We start from the raw sequence: 18,867 nt of genomic DNA on the forward strand, positions 1-18,867 counted from the left end.
TGATTAATCACGATTAATCCGATAATATATTGCAGCCCTAGTTCCATCAGAAGGTTACATTAAAGATGCATAGAGATGAAACCAAATAATATTAATCCAAAAGAAAAGAAATTGATTGATTATGTTTTTAAACTGTGCTTTTGCTATATGAGCTGAATAATGTTGTAAAAATAACATTATAGGTCAGGAATATAAGCTCCTTTGGTTACAATGGGCTTCTGGTGCTTAGTTTTACATTTTCTCTTTTGTTGGTTATGACAAAGATCTCAAGAAATTATAAAAAACAATGTTCACATTATTTAGGTCAGGGTTTCCAAAATATTTCGGCCTGTGATCCCCAAATAACAAGCAAACAGACTGGAGACCACCTTAAATGTAAATATTATTAATTTTCTCTATATTTATGTACACATATTTAGTGAAGTAATTATATTAAATTAGGAATATTTTTTTATTATTATTTATCATTTTTTTATGTATTTTTAGTTATTGAATTGGATATTTCATTCACATATTTCTCCTCCATGCTATATGCTGGCCCTCCAAACACCTCTGGGATAACATTACAATTTGATGTCTCATGACCCCCACTTTGGTAACCCCTGATCTAGGTCATGTCTTAAATCATGTTGAAGTCTTATCTTTATTTCTTTTTGCAAGAGATAAGCATTCCAAAACATGCGTGCACTTTAAAGGAGATCTATTTTGTTTTTGCACCAAATAGTTTCTCAGGAGAATACTCTGGTAAATTTGCTTCATTATTTTAAGTCCCATATTATCCCTTCCTATTTTCATTAAAAAGCAATTTACTCCTTTTTATGTATTGTTGATAAATATCAGTATAATCTGTATGTCTCTTACATATTATTAATTTGAAGTGTTATTTTTTAAAATGTCCTTGATGATCCTTGTATATAGTTATTTTTCTATAAATGTTTCCCCTCTTATAGATTTCTCCTACTTTTTTCTTTTTATGTTAGGTTGATATTTACATAAAACAAAAGTAAAAACAAAACCTAAATAGATGCAGGTTTCAAATTATTTCCTGTCAAATTGGGAGGTTACTTGATAGAACCTGCTTGACTGCATGAAGTAGACTACATGAGCTCTAAAATTAAAACATCACATATGTCATTATGAAAAAAGCTTTAGAAATATATTTTTAAGGCTTTGGCGACACAGACGTGCAACTATTCTTTAGAGTATGCTTCCATTATGTCTGACATAAATCTAACACCATTTTGGAAGGAAACATACCTACAGTTAAACATGGTTTTCCTCATGCTGTCATCTAGGTTTGCTTTGTTGCTTCTTTATATTTGCCCCTTTTAAGAAATAACTGTAATATTGAATGACCAATGTTCTGTAAAGATTGATTAAAAAACAGCAATACAAAAGAAAAAGAAAAAGACAGCTTCCCCCATATCAGCCATACTATACAAAGAACCAGTGAGTACAGATGTTTATTGAAATGAGACTTTAGTAGTTCCTTATTGGTCAAATACTAAACTTTAAATCTAGTATTAAAATGAACATGAAGCAATTGAAGAAAAGTTCAGGCTAAATATGTTGACAGCTTTGCATTTGGGTCAGAAGACACGCTTTCTGGATCTGTAACAGTCTCTACAGCAGGCTCTTCTGATGAGTTTTTTTTTTTTTTTTAGAAAATGATAATTCAAAAACAATCACTATAAAACAGAATCCCATAAGAGAACCACTGTGAATACCACTGGGTCCTAACACTGTTACTTCTTTTCAATAAAAGTTAGGGAACAACAGACCATGCAGGCTTTGACTTCAGTAAGACACTGAATTATGTTTTAATGTGGTAAAACAGTTCCCCTTCAGCTGACAGTAGAGCCAAGTGTCTTCTGCAGATGAACAAAATTAAATGTCCTTGAAAGTTAAAGAATAATATATTGAAAAACAACCTAGAGTAATTGATGGAACCATTAACTCTGTCTACAGTAATCTGGATTGCTTTTTCTTGCTTTAAGTTTAATCTTTGAATTGTGACCAAAAAAAAAAAAAAGTGTACGATTCACATTTAACATTTCAGTAAAGATCTTTGATTGAAAGCCTAAATACAGAAGCTACAATTTTTCATTAGCTCAAAAAGCAATAAGTGACAAGATAAAAAGTTAAAAAACTAGAGGAAGTGGAAGCTTTCACCAAACACATCAACTCTGTTGACCGTAACATCAAATTCACCAGAGAGGATGCCAAGGACAACAAACTACCCTTTCTGGACTGCCTGGTGAGCATGGAAGGAGATGGAAGCCTAAACATTGAAGTGTATAGGAAACCTACTCACACAGACCAGTATCTTCTTTTTGACTCACACCACCCACTGGAACACAAACTCTCAGTCATCAGAACCTTACAACACCGGGCAGAACATGTCCCTACTAAAACAGATGGGAAGCAAAAAGAACAGAAACACATCAAAGATGCTCTCCGAAACTGTGGATATCCAAACTGGGCTTTTATCAAATCAGCAAGGAAATCCAAAAGACACGCAACAGAAGACAGCGATGGGAAAATTAAACGCAAAAACATCACAATCCCTTATGTTGCTGGAGTGTCTGAAAAGCTCAAGAGGATTTTCTCCAAACACAAGATCCCAGTACATTTCAAGCCAAACCAAACCCTTAAACAGAGGCTAGTGCACCCTAAAGATAAAACCCCCAGACCGAATATGAGCGGGGTGGTATATGCTGTTCAGTGCAGCGAGGAATGCTCTGATCTTTATATTGGCGAAACAAAACAACCTCTCCACAGACGCATGGCCCAACACAGAAGAGCGGCCGCCTCTGGACAAGACTCCGCAGTACACCTACACCTTATGGACAAAGGACATTCTTTTGAGGACCAGAATGTGCATATTCTGGATAAAGAAAATAGGTGGTTTGAGAGGGGCGTGAAGGAAGCCATCTATGTTAAGAGAGAAAAACCAACTTTAAACAGAGGTGGTGGACTCAGATTCCAGCTTCCAAAAACATACAATTCAATCATAGACATGATCCCTTCCAGATATCACCAAACCCCACACCCCATCACAGAGGAACGAGGGACCTACCCGCCCCAGCCGGTGAACAATACCTCCTTAACGACCAACCCTTAACAATCATAGACAGGTTTCAGGTATTACAGGATACAATCCCCCCCTTAATGGCAATCCCCCCTTTAACGACCGACCCCTAGAATCATAGACAGGTTCAGATATTACAGGCTAACGATGGAACTAACGACCCATTCATCGGTTACCATTGCATGTTTCCAAGCGATACAAGGCGTTGTCTATATAAGACTCAAACTCACTGCGGATCCAGACATTTGAATTGAGAAAGCTTCCTGGAAAGGTGGCGAAACGTCTTCAAATCTTGAAAACCAAGTCCAGTGGATATTTTTTGAATTTTTACGGAAAGATAAGAAGTTGTTTTTTGACTAATAGAGCCATTTTAAAGTTGCACCTGTAAAAGTATTTCTTATTAAACCCTATGCTAGTGTACCACTAGACGAGTACATGGCTTTAAGATGATCTATTCCTGCTAGATGCTGAGTGTAATGTTGCCTTTTTCTTCAGGGTGGCCACACATCATTAACCTGCAAAGAACAGAGACAGAATGTCAGACAGACTGACTGCAGAGCATCCACAGAGACACAGGGTTTTGTGTTTCAGCTGACACCCCGTCTGTGAAACTCACTTGTTAAATAGGTGGACTGATTGGTAGATTTAGACTAATTAAATAATTCAAAAGTTCTGGTAACTTAATCCTATAAGTGTGTAGAAGGATTGCTTAGTCGAATCCACACCACACCTGGAGAGCTACTGTCACAGGGCCGTGGAAACCGATCGCCTGGTAACCTATTAGTAAGCTTTAGTTCATTTTTATTTTGCTTTTTGTTTTGAAATTGCTAAAGATTTATGCTTATGATTTCCATGACGATGCTGCAATATGCACTATACTGTAGTAAGTATTATGTTGTGATTTGTCAAATGAGGTGGAGAACAAAAATGCACCTATATGCTCTCTTTCGCAAACCCATGTAGGTTTTAATTTGCCATTGAAAAGAATGACCCCTGCTAACCAAATATTTAATTAAGAAAGCTATAATTGTGTGTATTTATATAGATTGATTACCTATCTAGTTCTGATCAACACTGTTGCTTAGATTTGCATCAACCTTTAATTTTCTCTTGTCAACTCTGTCATTATGATGTAAACATCTAGGAAGTAGGTTAATAAAAACCATGTCCATTTTCAAAGTTAAAAAAATTTCAACAGGAATAAATAAGGTATGTAAATTGCTACAAAATTATATTAATAAATGGTTCTCTGGTCCAGCAGGAATTGCCTTCGTGTACAGCATTTTTTGAGGTATAATATGTGTGCGTAAACAAGGCTCTGGAATGGCAGAGTAGCTCTTTAAGTTAAATATACTTTAATATCTCTATAAATACAGTCCTTTTTAACTGTTTGTCTAGTAACTTAATGTGAAATGAAAACCTTTTATCTGCTTTAACTGAAAAATGATCGTTATCTATATACTTCATTTTACTGAGTAAATAAAGCACCTGTTCCCTGTCAATAATCTGTTTTATGTTTACATCTTCACCTTTAGATAAATCCTCACTCATACACATCTGTGCTAGTGGTGGGATCGCCAATTATTTGAATAATTTTATCAAAAGAACATTAACCAAACCATACAATTAATGCAGTTGCAGTTTTGCTTCCTTTACTATTAAATAAGCAACAAGCTTGGCTTTGGTTACATTTCCTGTGCTGTTCATAGAACATTAACTCCATGTTTTGCTCCTTTACATGTAAAACTGGTATCAAAGGTCAGAATGACTTTCCAGGCTTTCACCTTACCGTATTGAGCTTTAGAAACTGGAAGTCAGTCGGCTTAGATGAAATACAGTAAAATTCACTAAATAAAACTTTTGGATCAAGAGTCTATATTTAATGAAAACAAAATCTAAATGATTTATTACATAAATCATCAGGTATCTATCCCAGATCACCTTGATCCTTTGTCAAATCATAATTTTAAGTTGGATTTCATACACTGCATGAATCGTAACCTGTTGAAAGCACTCCATAGTGTGGTTTTTACATTTGTTTGCTTTTTTTTATTTGCTCACCAATCAATAAAAAAAATAAAAACAATTCTGAACAAGGGACTTAAATCATTGTAAAAAAAGAAAAAAAGAAAAAAAAGAAATATGTAAATAATTGTAAATCTTATAACATCTCACATGTTTTTGAAAACAGTTTGTCATTTCCTATTTTTAAGCTGTCGCTAAAACGATTTGCATATTTGGCTCTCTTTTAAAAAAAAAAAAATTATTGTATCTTGTCCGCTTCCAATGAATAGAAGCTGCAAAGTTTGTTTTGAAGAAATGGCTGCATCATATATACAAAAATAAAAGCTAAAATTATGGGGCAGATAAAAAAAAAAAAGATGTTTTTATCAACATTTTCCATTTTAAGAAGAATAGGTTTTATTATTAATAAAAAGGTTTCCATCTGCTTTAATCGCTTTTGCTGTCAGGCCTGTGTTATATTATTCTTGAATTGTGGTTGGAGGACAAACAAAATCCTTCCAAGGGCCATAATTGGCCCCTATGTTGCACTTTTAACAACTCTCCCCAAAACTTTACTAAAAATCAGTTCATCTATAAAAAAATATTATTTATATATTATAATCTAATCATATTATATTTAGAATATTATTCTAACCGTTAGCTGTGATTTGTTTTATATTTATTGCATTAACCATATTAGATGATGATGAATATTTCAGCTTTTTATTGTTGTAAAAATAAAGAAAAATATTGTAGTTAGATTTGTCATATTTGGTTGCAATAAATCGTAAATGTAGGATAATAAGGTTTTTACGAGTAAAATTAGATAATTAGATGATTCCGGCAGAAAAACATGATCCAAAGCTGTAAAGTCTACATCTTTATAGATGACTGTGTTAAGCAAAGTCAGGTAAATTGGTCGATATATAAATAAATTACACACACACACAAACGTGTGTGTGTGTGTGTAAAGAGATAAGAGGACGAACAGTTGTTAATTGAAAAACGGCTCCTCCAGTGCTCAGAGGCTCCCCAGAGAATTAAGTCTGTCTCCACATGAAGGCTGAAGCATCAAAATAACACACACTCTGTCTCAAACACACAAAAACACAGTATGCAGTCCATATGGATGTGCCATCTTCCCACAGACACTCTGATTCGTACTGACAGCCGTACTTAGAGGCCCAAGCGCTCAAGACACAAATAGCATCAGTTCTCGACCATCAGCCTATCTTCTACATAATTTGGCTCATTTAGAATCCACTCTGAGTCACCGCAAAATCATATTTATATCAACTCCTAGTTCGGGGAACAGATCTGCTTGCAAACTGAAACCAAAGGCTGGCTATTTCTATAATTTTATGAGACTTGGCCTTTCAACATCTTTAGGTGTATTCACACTGGTGCTTCAGTCCAGGGATCGTTTCAGAGATTGGTAAAAGTAAGTAAATTTACACCTTCACTTGGCTCGGTTTGTTTTCACACAGGGATTTTTTTTTAGAATTGGCATCATGCAGTTGCAACACGTTTCAGGGACAGAAATGCTACAGTACAGAGCTGACTAATCTGTTATTCAGGACTAAAATCAGATTGTCTACTCCCTTCAGCCATCTTGTTCAATCTAAGACAGTGGAGAAGCACAGTTTCTTTATGTATTATTGGGGTTTGGAGTTTGCTTCTTTAGGTAGCCCCATATACCCTTTGGTGCTCTTGTTTTTCTGTGTTGTGTGAATGTCTAGATGCATATTTAGCTATAAACATGTTTATTTAGCTCTGTCCCCATTTCTAGTTTCATAGTTTCATATGGGAATCTTCCAAGTATTTAAGACGCTAGACGGTTAATTTATACCAAGTTATCCAGTTGTCTATCAATTTTTAACCCTTCATGATTATAAAAAATAAGCTAAACAAACATATCTTTGATGTATTTGAAATCATTGGATCTTATGGGCTTTATAGGATTACTCAGTTGGTTTAATAGGCCTAAGATGTCTGAATATTTAAAGTTGACACAGAGAATCCTTTTTATCTTACAGTATCACCTACTGGTGAAATGTATAACTTAAACTGGAGACTTTGCATATTAGATATGATCTTATATAAATATAATGCTTCGGTTTCTACTGCCGGCTGTCGTTCTTGCACTCATATAAACAGGCTTTGAATTGTCATTCCTTGCACAATATAGATTTGAGATCGCTGCGGGAAATCCTGGGTTGTGTACAGGTGCTGGTCATAAAATTAGAATATCATGAAAAAGTAGATTGATTTCAGTAATTCCATTTAAAAAGTGAAACTTGTATATTATATTCATACATTACATACAAACTCATATATTTCAGATGTTTATTTTGTTTAATTTTGATGATTACAAATGACAACAAATGAAAATCTCAAATTCATCATATCAGAAAATTAGAATATTGTGAAAAGGTTCAAAATTGATGGCCCCTGGTGCCACACTCTAATCAGCTAATTAACTCAAACCACCTGCAAAAGCCTTTAAATGGTCTTTCAGTCTAGTTCTATAGGCTACACAATCATGGGGAAGACTGCTGACTTGACAGTTGTCCAAAAGACGACCATCGACACCTTGCACAAGGAGGGCAAGACACAAAAGGTCATCGCTAAAGAGGCTGGCTGTTCACAGAGCTCAGTGTCCAGGCACATTAATAGAGAGGCGAAGGGAAGGAAAAGATGTGGTCGAAAAAAGTGTACAAGCAAGAGAGATAACCGCACCCTGGAGAGGATTGTGAAACAAAACCCATTCAAAAATGTGGGGGAGATTCACAAAGAGTGGACTGCAGCTGGAGTGAGTGCTTCAAGAACCACCACACACAGACGTATGAAAGACATGGGTTTCTGCTGTCGCATTCCTTGTGTCAAGCCACTCTTGAACCACAGACAGCGTCAGAAGCGTCTTGCCTGGGCTAAAGAGAAACAGGACTGGACTGCTGGTGAGTGGTCCAAAGTCATGTTCTCTGATGAAAGTAAATTTTGCATTTCCTTTGGAAATCAAGGTCCCAGAGTCTGGAGGAAAAGAAGAGAGGCACTTCATCCACGTTGCTTGAAGTCCAGTGTAAAGTTTCCACAGTCAGTGATGGTTTGGGGTGCCATGTCATCTGCTGGTGTTGGTCCATTGTGTTTTCTGAGGTCCAGGGTCAACGCAGCCACATACCAGGAAGTTTTAGAGCTCTTCATGCTTCCTGCAGCTGACCAACTTTTTGGAGATGCAGATTTCATTTTCCAACAGGACTTGGCACCTGCACACAGTGCCAAAGCTACCAGTACCTGGTTGAAGGACCATGGTATCCCTGTTCTTAATTGGCCAGCAAACTCTCCTGACCTTAACCCCATAGAAAATCTATGGGGTATTGTGAAGAAGAAGATGCAATACACCAGACCCAACAATTCAGAAGAGCTAAAAGCCACTATTAGAGCAACCTGGGCTATCATAACACCTGAGCAGTGCCACAGACTGATCGACTCCATGCCACGCCGCATTGCTGCAGTAATACAGGCCAAAGGAGGCCCAACTAAATACTGAGTGCTGTACATGCTCATACTTTTCATGTTCATACTTTTCAGTTGGCCAACATTTCTATAAATCCTTTGTTTTTATTGGTCTTCAGTAATATTCTAATTTTCTGATATGATGAATTTGAGATTTTCATTTGTTGTCATTTGTAATCATCAAAATTAAACAAAATAAACATCTGAAATATATGAGTTTGTATGTAATGTATGAATATAATATACAAGTTTCACTTTTTAAATGGAATTACTGAAATCAATCTACTTTTTCATGATATTCTAATTTTATGACCAGCACCTGTATATGTTTATAGCTTTTCTCCTTCTGCTGTTTCTGCTGCAGCTCTTTCTTTGTGCTGTCATTGATTTTCACTACTTGTTGCTCTTGTGCTCCTTGTCATTTTTTCTCTATTGTTGAAGCACACACATGCTTGCAGAGGCAGTCTCCCAATCTTTTTGATAGTTCCTGGTTGGTGTTTCAGCCTCACCTGGACTGCAGGCTGTTGACAGGTGACATTATGGAGGAAGAAGAGAGTGTAGGAAGATGATAGATGAAGTAGTGATTGACAGTGAAATAAATGGGAAAGAATGAGGAGGTGATGAGAAGGAGCAACTGAGGACAGAGGTGTGCAGACATCTATGGGGAAGAGACATAAATATTAATGTGAGGTACTAATGAAATGGCTGTTGTTTTTCATTGTGTGTAGTGAGAGCTGGTAAATCCAGTTGTATTATTAAATCGTAGCCCTTATTTTATGTTCTATATATTGGGCCATATTTGGTTAAATGTTCTGTGTTTCTTACTTTCAAAAACTTGTGAGAATACTAGTTAACATTGTTGTGTTCAGTTTCTTAGTTATTTGTGCTCTGGTGTACATACATGGATTGGTTTTTATTTCTTGAAGATCAGTGTTAGTGTCTTAGTTCAGCCTCCTTTGTATTAATTAGCTATCCTCTCTCAGCTTCCTTAGTTTCATCCTGCAACAGCTAACTTTGCCGTTTTGGTTTCTTTATCATTTTCATCCCGTGTCGACATTTAAATTCCTAAGGTTTATAGGTTTCTTCACTTCCTGTTGAGCTACTGTTACTATTCTTTCATCTCAAATCCCTCTGCCCATTGTCTTCACAATTTGCTGCTTGCAATATATTTTTCTTAAAATATATTTTGAGATTATCTATACACCCACTAGATATTTGTGTGTAAGATATCACTTTAAATTAGCAGTTTTTAAAATAAATTAGACTTTAAAAGTCCATTGCAAATGAAAAAGGGAAGAAAAAGGCAACATTAGAGGTGATTTTGTCATCATTATATTCACCAACAGTATTGCTATTGTAGGGTTCTCTTATAACATGCAGAATTAATTATAACTCCAGGGAGAGAGACAGAAAGTCATACATGGATCTCCATTGTTACCTGGTTAATGTACCATACATATTATTAATAGAGACACCACTCCTCTAATGTAACATGACTGGAATATAAAACTCTACCTGTCTGTCATTTTTACATCAGTTAAACTCTTTATGGTCATTTTTCCCCTTATTTTTATAAGCATCTTAAATTCAGTTGACTGCTTTAAGCTCACACTTACTTAAATAGAGAAATGGGCAAAAGATTATGGCGAGCAATGCTTTAAAGGTCACTTTGTCCTGTTATATGGAAATAACCAGCTTGTGTGAGCAGAATAGGTGACATACACATATTATCAAACCTAAATTCGTTAGCCATCAACTCTTGAATTAGAGTTTATTAATTTATATTTTGATATTAAATTAACTAGGATCAAGATGGTGTACATTTTCAGTAATCCAGGACATGATAATCCTAAATGTTTAAGTTAAAATCGGGACAAGTTTGGATCTTCAAGCAACAACTGAATAGATGTTGGGGCCATTAACTCATGTATCCAGTTTTTCCTATCAACACCTTATTAGTGTCAGCATTATAACTACAGTTCATAAAGCTTTCTAGCCAGGTCCAGAACTGTAGAAGCCTTTTGAATGAGAGGAAAAGCATCTTCAAGGAACAATACAAGAAGACCAGTTTCCTTCTACTTAAAGCGCCAAAGCTTTGATCAAGCCTGAAGCCAAGAGTTAAAAAACAAACAAACGGGAAAGCTGAATCCTTCATATTTTTTCATACATCGCAGAGGCATAAACATACAAAGTCGCTCCTTCGGGTTTCCAGACCACTTTGGGCCTCCCTGTAATCCTTTAGTTTGAAGGCAATCCATTGATCTAATTTTTTTTTAATTTAGTTATACAAAATGAAAAAAAACTGTAAATAAAATGATTTAAAGGTTTTAACAGTAAATTACTTTTAAATTAGAGAAACATTCTTCCTTAGTTAAAAAGTCATGAGAATAATTTAATACTTTTTATGCCCTCTAGATTTTTCTACTTCAGGGTTTAAATTCTTGAATTGGCCTTGGGTTTTTTTTTTTTTTTTTTAGCTTTTCATAGCATTAAAAGTTAAATTTTCTTTTAAAAATGTAATTAAATAAAGAGATTCCTGATTCTAAGCTATTTTAATGGAACCTACCTAGTCCCTGTGTTCATATGTACAGTGTCATTAAGATTTTAACCTGTGTTGTTTCTGGAGCTGCCTTTTACAGCTTTAAGAACAGAGCTAAGTCAGTGTTTTATACTCTTGTGTTCTTAATATTATATAAAAAACAGAAATCAGTAAACTGAGACTGGAAAAGGACTCTTCTTTTGGTATTTTAAATTTGAATTCTTCTATGAACCCAACTCTGCAGAGCATTGTCTGCATTACAGAGGATAAGGGGGTCCAGTTCGGAGTTAAATTATGTTCCAACGCCTCAGTTTGATGCATGATTATGTGCAGGGAGGAGTCCATCTTTTGGGGGCAGTTGCTTGGTGGTTATAGAGAATCGCCTCCCCTCTCTGAAGAATCCCCACCTCAATGCAAAGGAAAGCTTTCCTGGGGCAATGTTGTTCTGTCAGCCCCCTTAGGGCTCTCCTGGCAAGTAGATTACAAGGATAGACTAAACCTAACATCCAGGGCAACAAAGGATTATTCTAGTTTATTCTAGACAAGGAGGGGTGGATGATCTTTTCAACAATAGACCAAATTAATTTCCCCCTTTTCTCCTGAACACCATTTATGGGGAGGTGCATCATGGTCCTGAGAAAATAAACCATTCAACAAGATTAGATCAAGTTATTTGGACAGCCCAGTAAAGAGCTAAAAAGAGATCAAATAATTCAGAAGTAGGTCAAGTTCAGTTTCTTGCGGTATTTTTGGTGGCTTTCCCTCTGGCTCTGACATATTGGACTGCATGCTTCATTGGCACTATTTCCCAAATTAAATATTGAATGTTGCTCATGGACTTTCTTGACCTTTCACTAAAGAATGGGATGTTTTTAACATTTTAAGTTCAAGCTGTAATGTAGAAAGAGATGTAACTTTTAACCTAAGTTCAAGAATAATAGCGTAACACTTTTTTAAGTATTTGAAATGCTGACAAAAGTGCTTACAAAAAAAAAAAAAGGAGAAGTTAGTTTTTAAGTTTAACTCCAAATATAAGCTAGCCTGAATAACACCAATATGTAAAGACTTAATATCTGGTTTGGATGTAATATAAAAAGCACAAATCACCTTATAATCAGAAGTCCTGTGATATCTTTAGTTAGGTTTAAGAACAGTTTAAAACATCCCCCATTATTAACATCATTTAAGTTCATGCTTCCTGTAAACCGACATTCATTCAGTGTGTAAAATTTAATAATTCAGAGCAGCGGATAATAATGTGTACAGTGACTCTGCTCTCTGTTCGCATGGACAGTCAAGGCTGTTTGTTCTGCTCTATAAGCCTGGGATGAATGCTTGTTAGTGTGCTTTTCAGTGGCCGTTGTCGCAGAGAAAAGTCTGCCAAAGTTTTACCAAGCAGAAGATATACTTAAAACGGGAGCAAGTCAGCCGTAATCGGGAGAATACTGCTGTGTTCAGCCGGCCATTAAAATAACTAATAATACAGCTAAGAATATTCTTTTTTTTGGTTTGCATCTGTCTGCATCACTTCTTGTCATGACCATCCTGCTTTCTATTTCTGATTTTTATTTATTTGAGGTTTATTTAAAAGTTGGATCAGAAATTATAAATTTTTTCTCATTTCATCATCCAAAGACTTGAGTCTTGATGTGCGTTCTGATTAATCCCCTCCACCATGCTATCCTTGACTGCCTTTATGTGATTGGAGGCTAAACAGTGAATTTTCTGCTGTCTGTTTGCATTTAAAGCTGTCATTGCATTACGAGCTAGTTCAGCTCTGTCTGGTTGGGTTATCTGTACTGTCTTGTAAAAGGTTAAAGCTTTTCACATTTTGTTATGTTAAAAACCAAACCTGTATTTGTTCAATTGGGATTCTATGCAAATGTTCAACATATACAATGAACAAGTTTGCCTGTCATTTGCAATCCACCCTCTGGAGTCGGATACTCTTAAAAAAATCCAGTTCACACCATCCATCCATCCATCCATCCATCCATCCATCCATCCATCCATCCATCCATCCATCCATCCATCCATCCATCCATCCATCCATCCATCCATCCATCCATCCATCCATCCATCCATCCTACTCCAAATTAGCCACACAGAATGCAAATGGAAGTCACCCTTCTTATATTTTCATTTGTAAAAAAGAAAAGATGAGAGCCATGTTAATTTTACTTACACGTGACAACATGCATTTTATCTTATTTGACTGTTGTATAAGAGGCATTAATCGTGCTTGTGGTATGACAGTCATTTAAAAGGTGTGAATACTTAGGAGTAAACTGAATGCTGATGTTCAGCAAAGAAAAGTTCTGATTTTTTCCCGTATTTTTCTTCTCTGGTGGTGTCAAATCTGCATGAAAAGGATCTACAAAGCATGACTTCATGAATGCAAATCCTTCAACTCCTCTGTTGTATCATCTTTATTATTATTATTATTATTTTTTTAATGGTCAGCAAGTCATTATATGAAATTCACTTTGGTTCTTTAGGAAACCTTCTAGAACGTGCTTTCTCTTCTGTCTTGAAGTGAGGCATTTGGAGGATCAGACTCCTGAGAGATCAAATAGCCATTAAACATCCCCACTGTTTGCGTTTTCTTTCCTCCTATCATATCCCTCATTCCTTTTTTCCCTCCCTCAATCATCCCTTTCTTTCCTCCCCTTCCAAAAGAACAAACAGAGCCGCTGTTTGCTCTGGGTTCCCCTCTTTCATCTTTCCTGCCTGTTAGTACAGTATGTGCGTGTTTTTGGTTGCGTTCTATATGTACAATCTCAGAATGAGTGGCTAAATGGAGCCTGTGGACATATAGTTCATTTTTACCAAACCTAATAAGTGTTACTAGGGTAAAGAATAAAACAGATGTTGTGATATGAATAAGATCCAGAAAATGTTTCTTCTCCGATGAAAGGTGAAAAATAAAAAATAAATAAATGAGCTTCATGACATTTATTTTGTATAGTGTTTTCACAGGGATACATATGAGAACAAAGGGGTTTTGGCACCCTTACAGTACGTTTTTATCAGCAGCTGTTTATGCAGCAGACAACAACAAAAATTAAAAGTCTTTACAGAGTTGGAGTAGTTAAGAAAAAAGAAACAATGTCCTGTTTCAGTGTGTTTTCGATCTCTAGGCAGCCTCAGTTAGGGTGTTGTCAGCGTGACTGAATGCATTTTCAAACACAGAGCTCAATGCTTTTCCCCAAAAGGAATGATAACCGTAGAACTAGTTTTTATAACATTACTGTATCATTTCTTTTTAATAATAAGCACAAAAAAAATCCAGTTTATTTAATTTGGATTTTTATGTAGAACTGGGCAGAAGTCGTGAGTAATTTCATTGCAATAGAATAGAATAGTACTATAGAGAAAAAGATTAATACTTCTTACAATCTGAATTAGAGCTGGGTATTTTGAATCAATTCGATTTTGATTCATACAGTTGTAAATCGATTAATTTTGGTTCAATCTGTTTTTACAATAATGAAAGTGGTTCAACTGTGTTTCAAAATACTTATGTATTTTATTTTTTCCTGTCACATTAAAAACAAAGTGCAAACTTGTAAATCACACAGTTTAAACTTGAGATGTGAAGAAAAGTATCTCAAAATTGCAAACTTGTTTGTGAAAAGTGAAAAAGTGAAGCTTCACTCGAGCAAGCAGACGTGACACAGCGGGGACACAGCAGACATGCATGAGCTGCATTATCTCCACTGCACAATCCATATTTGCAGCGTTGTCTGTAACAACTACAGGGTGTTTGCTGGTCAGCCCCCACTTGTTAATGTCTTCAGTCAACCTATTGGCTATATTTGCAGCTGTCTGGCTTGAAATAATCTTTGTGGTCTGTAGCACGAGATGTGAGGCGTAACTCATTATCAATATAGTCTGAAGTCATCATAATGTCACATATCCAGCATATTATCTTTAGCTGTTTTAATCCAAAATGGTTCCAAACATCAGACACTTTAGTTGGGAGAGCTTGCTGAGCGGTGTGTTACTTGGGTCGGCATTTGCACACGCCTGCTCATTTGAAAGTCAAGGAATCGATCCAAAATCGATTAAATCGATTTTTTTACCCAGCCCTAATCTGAATACATTGCCATATATTTTAAAATTTAGATTATAATGGGAAATCATTCAATCCTTTCATTCATGGTAAGAGAAATCATACTTAATTCAAAGTAATTAACATTGTTATTCATTATACACACTATATATATATATATATATATATATATATATATATATATATATATATATATATATATATATATATATATATATATATATATATTATATATATATAAAATTAGAACATATTATTAAAAACATTTTATTTTATTTTATTTAATATTCATAATTTGTTTCTCCCGGTCCTCTCATCCATCCAGGCAGACGGCAAGATGGTGGATGGGAGCCTTCTGGGCGATGCAAATGGTGTGGATCCTGCACCGGGCAGGACAAAGGAGTCAGGGAAGTGGCAGAAGCCAAGGTTCTCCAGGAAAGCTCTGATGAAATGCTGCCTGGTGAAATGGATCATCGCTAGCAGGAAGCCACAGGACAAAGGTGAGACTAGACACAACTGGACTCACACTGAAAGAGAGCTGAGAATGATGGATGAATACAGCAGCCGGATGGATGGATGGATGGATGGATGGATGCATGTGATCCCTGTTAGCTCCACTCTTCATTCTCCAGACATCCCCTAATTGCCTCTTTTTTCTTGCTGAACCTTTCTGCAGTTGAAGCAAACAGAGACGTGTTCCACTTTTACAACAATAAAAAATCTGAAGATTGTTCTCATTCCATATTTTGACTGATTTACTTTTTGACAACAGCTATGTGATACATTTCCTGGTTCTGTGTCATTAATGAAACAAAAAATTGTATCAGCTCAGAAATGCAATAATTAGGCTAATATTCAATGTTTTAAGGATAAACTTTTTTGCAGCAATTATTTTTTAGGTTTAAACAATCCAACTTCATACAGCAGAAAATATGTCATATGCAATAAAAGCGGCTTAACCTCAGCTCAGAATACTTGTGCATTTTGAATTTCTGGTATTGGAGCAAATCCTAGAAAGGATGGAGACTATAATGGATATTTAATGACTTAGCACACCACGCATGCTGCAGGGAATGAATATGCATAGTGCAGCAACCTCCAAAAGAGCAAAATCTCCACAGTGCTGTTTTAGGCAGGATCTTTATACTAATCAGGACTAAGTGTTAATTCAACAGATCAGATTAGATTTGGTTTTTCAATGGACCTGGGGGGTGACATATGTTGTGTTTGTACATGATGGATACTTGATATTTTGAGCATCTAAATCAATCTCATTTGATTTATCTCCTTATTTCCACTTGTCTTCACTTATAATCAGTGAAGACAAGTGGGTTTTTTTTGTTTTTCGTTAAGCCCACCGAGGTCAACTTTGTTCTCATTTAATATCATTCCCACGTTTTATTATATTTCAACAAAACTACAAATATAGGAAATTCTTTAAAAATGCCCTCTTTGTCAAAGTACTATCTTTGCAGATGTTCTCTTTGTCACTCTTATAATTATTATTATTCTGTTGCTTTTTCTGCCTTCCTTACACTATTTCTCCACCTTTTGCCTGTTGTACAAATATATAATAGAATTTACCCTTTCAACTTTCCCTATACTTTTCTTATGTTTTTCTTTATTTACTGTTTTTCTTTTTCTTTTTTTTTTTTTTTTTTTTTTTTTTACTGGCTTTCCTGAAAGTATTGGTTTGACCTTGTGAAAAAAACAGAAATTAGAATTACCCTGATCAGTGCCTTTTGTGTTAAACCTTTTTCCTTAGCCACAGACTTTGACAAATAGTTTGGGGACTTTTTTGATCTAACAGTTCATTAAGTCAAATAAGGCAAGAGGTGATGTCCAATAATAAAATGAGACTCTTAATGTGATGCTGTATCTTATCAATCTGTTTTATCACATTCTCGAAATCTGACATATATTTTCAAACCGTTCCACCTCTTAAGCACATCCAAGAGGCACTATTATACGGCGGCCTCACAGTCTGAACAGGTTTCACCATCGAACAGTGATGTTAAGAATTTTTAGGATAACATTTCCTCAGCTTTTATTGAGGGAGAAGTACAAACGTTTGATCATTTCTGAGTTTGTTATCAAACATTTTCAGTTTTCTCTTAGAAACTCTTGTTACATCAGATTTCCTTATTGTAAGAAATCATTTATCTCCTAAAAGGTTCTTCTAGAATCTCTTTTTATGTTGTAATAGATGGCTTTGATTCTAGAGTAAACTATACTCTGTCAATAACAGCATAACCTTGTAAGAAGGAAAGCACAATGTGCCTGTGGTGAGTCTCTATTTCTTCAGGTCAGCAGTGCAGAGGAAATAGAGGCTGGGTATTGGCATGATCAAACCTTCAACTCGATAATGGTGAGCTGCTAAAAATAGCAGCACTGAGATGGAGCTGCGTATCAGAAGAAAGACAGAGGTGGTGTTCGGTGGTTTAGATGTGAAGAGGTCAAAGCAAAGAGGAGGAAAAAGTCCCACTATGATGGCGATGGGGAAGGAAGCACTTTCTCAAGTTTTTGGAGAAGAAACAAAAGACTTTGGGAATACAAAGTCTGATGTTTTGAGTGTACCTCGATGACATCTTGACCTTCATTACAGTTAGAATTTCTTTCTACTGTAAAATCAGTCAGTTCTTTACTTCAGCTATGCAATGCTTCATATTTGTAGTGTTCCTGATTTAACTATAAAGCCTATATTCACTGTCCAAGGTCCAAAGGCAAACTCTGTCAGTTTACTGACTGAAAAGAAGGTCCTGTGGTGTTTGCCCCTTTCTGCGTTCCTCTCTTGTTTGTCCTGATGTTTCCTCATGTGGAAGAAGCTTTTAGAATCACATTCAGACTTGGTGCTGTCTAATGGGTGACAACTACAGCTGTGATCTTAGCTGGCAAGTTCCCTCTAAAGTCTCACTTTAACCGCAACTCACGAGTCATTTAAGTTAGAAGGGAAGCTTAAAGTATATTCTAAAATTTATAAATTAAACAAATACAGGAAAACTGCCAATAACTTGAGTTAAAGTGAAGGAAGTAAAAGATTAACTTAAGAAACGATAAATGATAAAGCTTTTTCTGTAATTTTCTTGGCTACTATGCAGATATCCTTATGGCTCCTACTAAATGATGCCCATCTTGATTGCATGCCGTGGCACTGCAGTTGCAGTCCTAATCGAAAGCACAGATCTGGTATATTTTGCATTCCTCCTACAGACATCTATGCTTCTACATTGGAGTGACCTAAGCTGGCCGGCCACTGGCAGGAAATGTCCCAATGGTATTTGTCTTTTTCTTACTATCTAACACATCTAGGAAGAGGATGTAGATACTGGAAATACCTGCTTACCTTTTGAGACCATATTTGTTAGGAAATGTAAATAATTCACTGCTATTATATAATATGTTGAAGGTGTTAAGTCTATTTTTCTAATTGGTGGTGGTCCATCGTTCACCGCCGAATACAAGAAATATGCTCGGAGTCAATTTGAGACGTGTGAAGGTGTCGGTGAAATGTCTTTTTCAAGCTGTCAGTTATCAAAATCTCTTTAAAATTTTCCACATATGCACATTTTATATCTAGCCTTCTGTTTTTTTTTTTGTTTTTTTTTGTTTTTTTGTTGTTTTTTTACGCGAAACAAACCGTGTTTC

The 18,867-nt window shown here is 35.7% G+C and overlaps 1 protein-coding gene across 2 annotated transcripts in view; it reads left to right on the forward strand.

The window, feature by feature from the left end:
* Positions 1-18,867, forward strand: part of kcnip3b (Kv channel interacting protein 3b, calsenilin) — a 58,769-nt gene that overhangs the window by 9,320 nt on the left and 30,582 nt on the right. For both annotated transcript variants that reach the window (XM_038277210.1, XM_038277211.1), the window contains exon 2: positions 15,548-15,722. In XM_038277210.1, coding sequence (XP_038133138.1) covers positions 15,548-15,722 — 175 coding nt within the window. The remainder of the gene's footprint in view (positions 1-15,547; positions 15,723-18,867) is intronic.

This window comes from Cyprinodon tularosa, unplaced genomic scaffold, assembly GCF_016077235.1.
Source record: "Cyprinodon tularosa strain WSP-4 unplaced genomic scaffold, ASM1607723v1 ctg130, whole genome shotgun sequence".
NCBI lineage: Eukaryota > Metazoa > Chordata > Actinopteri > Cyprinodontiformes > Cyprinodontidae > Cyprinodon > Cyprinodon tularosa.